Consider the following 7,279-nt stretch of genomic DNA (forward strand, 5'->3'; position numbering starts at 1 on the left):
ATTCACACACACACTAACAGACATTCACACACACACACACTAACAGACATACACACACACTAACAGACACACACACTGACATACACAGACACACTAACAGACATTCACACACACACTAACAGACACACACACACACACACACTAACAGACATACACAGACACACTAACAGACAGACACACACACTAACACACATACACACACACACACTAACACACACACACAGACATTCACACACACACTAACAGACATACACACATACTCACTCACATATTTAACACATTTTTTTTTTTTAAATTTACCCCCCCCCCCCGCCTCCTTACCTTTGGGAATGCTGGGGGGGGGTCCTATTTCTCCCTGGTGGTCCAGTGGCTGCTGGGCGGCGCTGGCGGGCGGCTGGCGAGGGAGCACTTCCTCTGAGCTGTCTGCTCAGCTCCCTCGCGCGCCGCACAGTGAGGCTGGGAGGCGGAGCCGGAATATGACGTCATATTCCGGCTCCCAGCCTCACTCTGCGGCGCGCGAGGGAGCTGAGCAGACAGCTCAGAGGAAGTGCTCCCTCGCCGGCCGCCCGCCAGCACTGCCCAGCAGACCGCCCGCCGCCCAGACGGCATGTCAGTTAGCCGCAAGGCTAACAAGGCATTTGCCCTGGGCGTTTGGGGGCGGCTTTTTTTGCCGCCCCCTGGAAAATGCCGCCCAAGGCAAATGCCTTGTTTGCCTTGCGGCTAATACGCCCCTGAGTATGGGTCAGTGTTAATGTGCAGTGTGCATGTATGGGTCAGTGTTAGTGAATGTCAGTGTGCAATGTGTGTATTGATCAGTGTGCTTCTGTATGGGTCAATGTGTTAATGTATGAGTCGTTTTTTTTTGTGTATGGATCCACTTTAGTCCCTTGGACAAGTAGATTGAAAAAGAAAAATGTATACACCTGTATGTATCTATAAAGCAGTGTGTGTGTGTTTCTGTATGCATTAGGCAGTGTGCAAGTGTATATATTAGGCAGTGTGTGAGTATGAGACAGTATGAGTCTGTTGCTGTATGCATTACATGTTTGCAATAATCATATTTTAATGTACTTATTAGGCAGTTTGTGAGTGTATTTATAAAGCAGTTTGTATATGTATTAGAAAGAGTTTGTCTGTCACACAGCTAGTAAGGTTATCTTTCACTTCCTTTAGCACCACTGAGCTAACAGAAGAGGCAGACATGTTGCACCAGAGTGCACCTGCCTTCTCCCTTTCTCAATGAGCTGAACTAGAGCTCAATGGGAAACATTGGAAAGCTGTGGTTGAATGTGCATGCGCACAACTGCGGCCCCAGAACAGAGGCTTCTCAATGTGAAGCCTCTGATTGGAGGACTTACAGAAAAAATATATATATTTTTCTTTTGGGGTACTACTAAATTGTTCAAGGAAATCTGTGGAATGTTTCCTTTTGGAGTTCACGATGGAACGATCTTATGAGGGGGCGGCAAAATTGATCTTTGTCTAGGGCGGCAGAATTCCTTGCACCAGCCCTGGAAATAGCCATCAGTTTTTGTAGTCAGTGGTACACTTTAAAGTGCCCTGATACCGAGTAAAGACACGTACTAGCAAATAACGTTTGTCATAAAAATTTATGGTAGAGAAAAAAAAGTTGGGGTCTGTTATTAATCAGGTAGGGTTTGGCAAATGTCCTTACAACTTCCCATATTCTGTGGTTTGAGAGAGTAATAAAATACAAGGTAAGGTTTCCCAAGGAAATCTCTGTTTTTAAAAGGAAGGATCCCATTGTCAACCACCCAACATATCAAATGGCTAACCAAAAACACTTTAATGGTGGGCTATGAATAAGAGCCCTCTGTTATGTAGTAACCATCGCTCATTAAATTTTCAAAAAACTCAGATCATCTGTGTTGGATCCCATGGTTGTATGCACAAAGGTATAATAGTGACAGAGGCTCCAGGCAAATGAAAACGCCAAGAGCTGAAGACAATGATGAAGATATATTTAACACTCCAACTCCATAATAACTGCAGTGTGCCCAAATTGTAAGACATTTTTGAACTGTAGAGGAGGTTGGCTTGGTGTCCGGTAGACCCAAGGTTAGATGTCAAATCATTCCAAAAATTTTTGATTATTTAGAATAGGAGAGAGCAAGGGTCCTTGCACCGTAACCATACAGCACTTATATACTGCAATGCAATCACTACATAAATGTCTCTTCATTTAAGCTGTCAGTGAAGCTCTGGTTAAATTGCTTGTACAAGGATATTTACTTTCACCCTCTTGTATGTGAAATGCTAAACTTGTATGTGAATACATTTTCTTGGGAAGTCTTTGTAAAAAATACAAAGATTCTAATATTCTCATATAGTTGTATACAGTACACACCAACTATTCTGAGGTCATGAAACAGAAGGATGGCACTGTGTGAGAGATGGGTTTGGTTAACAAGTTCATCCCAAAGTGGAATACTTGGAAGGCTTGGATTTACTTATAGGTTGTTAAAATATTACAACTCTTTTTTTTTTCTACACCTTGTGTGATGTTGTTAAATGACTTCAGCAAATGTGTTTCCCTTTTACAGCTCAGGAATTTACTACATAACGTTTATTCATGAGAAGGAAGATCTGAAGAAACAGATATTCTGTATGCTTACCGTACAACTATCCGGACACAATCACAGCACAAAGATTGTAAAATGATTACAATACAAGAGCCATTCTAATGTGTTCTAGAAGTCTCCACACTACGAAGCTCTACACAGCAAAGAAGTATATTGCATGATGATGTAAGGCATATAACAAAATGATATTACCTTAAAATCTAACATGGTCTAGCAATCTAAAGACGCTATATCAGATTTTTTGTGTTATTCTATAATATTGTTTTATGGTTCACTCGTCTAAATACATTGTTTTACCCCTTGAAAAATGCTGTTTTGAGAACAAGAGCAATTTTGTTATACATTTGTTCATTAGTACATTTTTTTTTCTTACTCATTTGATGCACAAACACATGATATTCAACATTTTCTAAATTACACAACTTTTTATATTCTAAATAACTGCTTATTAACATGGGAAGACAACATTTTCATAGGTTTGCCTATTATTATTTGTGGACTGCAGTTAAAGAAAAGTATGTGAAAATAAACTAATACTGTTGGTCTGATATTAATAATCCCATAATGATTTAAGTAGTAGTGCAATCAACTACTATATATAGATATATCTTTTTATTATCTTATTTTAATATTACACACATAACAGTAGTTAATTATTTTTGAGTATATTTTTCTCTTTGGTCCACTATTCACACTATTATGCATTAAAGTTAATTTGTCATAGGTAAATTATTACTGTTGTATTTTTTTATATTTGATAAATATACCACTGTACTGTTGTACCCAGGGCCGGCGCCACCTGTAAGGCGACCTAGGCAGCCGCCTAGGGCGCAACTTACTAGGGGGCGCCGGATCCCTGTCCCCGGTGCGCCTCCTCATGCTGCGCCGCCTGAGCGCTTTAGCAAGCCCCAGGCGGCGCAGCACTGCTGTGTGAGGGCGGCCGGGTTTGAGTGACCGGCAGGAGGGAAGCGCAGAGCGCTCCCTCCTGCCGGTCTCCATGTAGCGTGGCCGGGCAGCGCGGAACGGGGACGGGAACCTTTGTTTCCTGTACCCGGCCGCCGGCGGAATGACAGGAAGTGCTCACTCAGTGAGCATTTCCTGTCATTCCGCCGGCGGCCGGGTACAGGAAACAATGGTTCCTGTCCCGCGTTCCGCGCCGCCCGGCCACGCTACATGGGCAGGAGGGGAGGGTAAGGACCACTAAGGGGGGGGGGGGGGTGTTAAGGACTACTAAGGGGGGGGTGTTAAGGACCACTGAGGGGGGGGTATAAGGACCACTAAGGGAGGGGGGGGGGTATAAGGACCACTAAGGGAGGGGGGGAGGGTATAAGGACCACTAAGGGGGGGGGGTATAAGGACCACTAAGGGGGGGGGTATAAGGACCACTAAGGGGGGGGGTATAAGGACCACTAAGGGAGGGGGGGAGGGTATAAGGACCACTAAGGGAGGGGGGGAGGGTATAAGGACCACTAAGGGAGGGGGGGTATAAGGACCACTAAGGGAGGGGGGGTATAAGGACCACTAAGGGAGGGGGGGTATAAGGACCACTAAGGGAGGGGGGGTATAAGGACCACTAGGGGAGGGGGGTATAAGGACCACTGGGGGAGGGTATAAGGACCACTAAGGGGGGGGGAGGGTATAAGGACCACTAAGGGAGGGGGGGAGTGTATAAGGACCACTAAGGGAGGGGGGAGGGTATAAGGACCACTAAGGGGGGGGGGGGTGTTAAGGACTACTAAGGGGGACCACTAAGGGAGGGGGGGTATAAGGACCACTAAGGGAGGGGGGAGGGTATAAGGACCACTAAGGGGGGGGGGTATAAGGACCACTAAGGGGGGGGTATAAGGACCACTAAGGGAGGGGGGGAGGGTATAAGGACCACTAAGGGAGGGGGGGTATAAGGACCACTAAGGGAGGGGGGGTATAAGGACCACTAAGGGAGGGGGGGTATAAGGACCACTAAGGGAGGGGGGGGGTATAAGGACCACTAAGGGAGGGGGGGTATAAGGACCACTAGGGGAGGGGGGTATAAGGACCACTGGGGGAGGGTATAAGGACCACTAAGGGAGGGAGGGGGTATAAGGACCACTAAGGGAGGGGGGAGGGTATAAGGACCACTAAGGGAGGGGGGGGAGTGTATAAGAACCACTAAGGGAGGGGGGAGGGTATAAGGACCACTAAGGGAGGGGGGGTATAAGGACCACTAAGGGGGGGGTATAAGGACCACTAAGGGAGGGGGGTATAAGGACCACTAAGGGAGGGGGGGTATAAGGACCACTAAGGGAGGGGGGTATAAGGACCACTAAGGGAGGGGGGGTATAAGGACCACTAGGGGAGGGGGGGTATAAGGACCACTAGGGGAGGGGGGGTATAAGGACCACTAGGGGAGGGGGGGTATAAGGACCACTAGGGGAGGGGGGGTATAAGGACCACTAGGGGAGGGGGGGTATAAGGACCACTAGGGGAGGGATGGGGGGGTATAAGGACCACTAGGGGAGGGATGGGGGGGTATAAGGACCACTAGGGGAGGGATGGGGGGGTATAAGGACCACTAGGGGAGGGATGGTTGGGATAAGGAGCACTATGGGAGGGGGGGATAAGGAGCACTATGGGAGGGGGGGATAAGGAGCACTATAGGAGGGAGGGGGGGATAAGGACCCTATCCTACCCCACAAACCCTCTCTTTTACACTATACACATACACAATGCATCCCCCCCACACACACAGAAACAAACAATGCATTCCTACTCACACACAGACACACCCGAAACACACAATTCATCCCTTACGTTCTCTTACATAATTAATGCACCCCTTACAGACACACACTGCATTCAATTACATACACAGAAACAAACCTTGCACCCCTTACACACACACACACACACACACACACACACACACACACACACACACAGAAACATACAATGCATTCCTTACAAGCAAAAACACACTACATCCCCTATAAACACACTACATCCCTTACACAAATTGCACACATAAAACATCCCCAACTCACGGATGGGCCATGTAGGTGGATTTATGGGTGAGCATTGTTGGCGTATGCCCCCTGGGGGCCCAGACCTTGAGCTGTGTAAGGGGCCCTAAAAAATGGAGCTGCTTCCTGTTCGTTAATTGTTGTGAGCACTGTTAAAAACAGTCTCTAGAGAGCCTCTTCTACACCAGACCTGTGGAGCCAGACTGAGCCCATCATCAGCCTCTTGTCCTCATCTGGTGGTAAGTAGGCAATCCAATATATTATTAGTGGCACTAATCTCTAATTTACCTCACATTAAATGGATACTATAGTCACCAGAAGCACTACAGCATAATGTAGTGGTTCTGGTGTCTATAGCCTGTGCCTGTAGGCTTTCTAATGTAAACACACTGTCTTTTCAGATAAGACACTTTGTGAAGACTGGCGTTGGCCCATATGGCAGAGCATATGGGCGGGGCATTGTGATGTCCCATGGTGGGCTGGACATATGGGGGGGCGGCAAATTTTTTTTGCCTAGGGCGGCAAAAATCCTTGCACCGGCCCTGGTTGTACCACGAATTATATTTTGTATAATTAATAAGAATATTTACTAGGACTGTGATAGATGGATATTAAGGGAGGTGGAAATGGGAGGTAGAACGCATGAACATTACAGTTGGAACGCAGATGTTATTGGTGAAACAGGAAGTACCTGCTGGAACGCATAAGGCAGATTAATGGAACACAAATGGAGGTGCTTGATGGAGGCATCCAATATGACATGAGTCAGGAGATAACAAGCTATGGGTGAGGCCACGAACCAGCAATTCGGATTGGGAGAACAACAAGCCTATGAGGGAGGAACACAGGATCACACCCACAGAAACACCAATGAGATAAAAGGATTATCCCTATATAAGGAATAACTCGCAGGGAGGGAATACAGGAAGTTTTTTTATGAGAATTGTTTTTATGCTTTATTGCTTTTTACATATTATTGGACCCTAAAGAAATCCAGTACCGGGACAAAACGTGTTGGATCTTTGATCTTTATTTTATGTTTTATAATTGCAAATAAATGTATTTCCTTTTACCTATCCTGAGTCTTTACACACTTTTTCCTGGTGTGGAGGTAAGAGTCTGGAGCAAAGGTTAGCCCCAGTGAATTTCAGTGGAGACACCTAGAGGCTCATGTTAGGGCATGTTAAATAGCACAGTCTATGTTCCTTAAATGATCACTATAGGGTCAGGAACACAAACATGTATTCCTGACCTTATTGTGTTAAAACCACCATCTTGCTCCCCTGGGACCCTCATGCCTCCATTAATATAGCAAAATCTTACAGTATTTAAGCCTGAAGCTGTAGCTCTGCATGCTGTTTACCTCAGAAAAACAAGCTGTCTGCTGACATCATCATAAGTGGTAGCCTGATCCAATCACAGTGCTTCCCCATAGGATTGGCTGAGACTGACAGAGGCAAATCAGGGACAGAGCCAGCATGATTCAAACACAGGCCTGGCCAAACAGCATCTCCTCATGAGGAAAGTTCAGTGTCCGCATACAGAGGGAGGAGATACTGAATGTTTGGATGCATTTTAGGCAGCCATGACCCAGGAAGGATCTCTAACAGCCATCAGAGGAGTGGCCAGTGAAGTTATCACTAGGCTGTAATGTAAACACTGCTTTTTCTCTGAAAA

The 7,279-nt window shown here is 46.2% G+C and overlaps 1 protein-coding gene across 1 annotated transcript in view; it reads left to right on the plus strand.

Annotated features, from left to right (window-relative positions):
• Positions 1-2,820, plus strand: part of NMRK1 (nicotinamide riboside kinase 1) — a 51,789-nt gene extending 48,969 nt beyond the window's left edge. Inside the window, exon 10 of the mRNA XM_063457195.1 lies at positions 2,565-2,820. Within this exon, the coding sequence (XP_063313265.1) occupies positions 2,565-2,584 (20 nt within the window). The 3' untranslated portion in view covers positions 2,585-2,820. The remainder of the gene's footprint in view (positions 1-2,564) is intronic.
• The last annotated feature ends 4,459 nt before the right edge of the window (positions 2,821-7,279 follow it).

Source organism: Pelobates fuscus, chromosome 5 (assembly GCF_036172605.1).
Source record: "Pelobates fuscus isolate aPelFus1 chromosome 5, aPelFus1.pri, whole genome shotgun sequence".
In the NCBI taxonomy this organism is placed as follows: domain Eukaryota; kingdom Metazoa; phylum Chordata; class Amphibia; order Anura; family Pelobatidae; genus Pelobates; species Pelobates fuscus.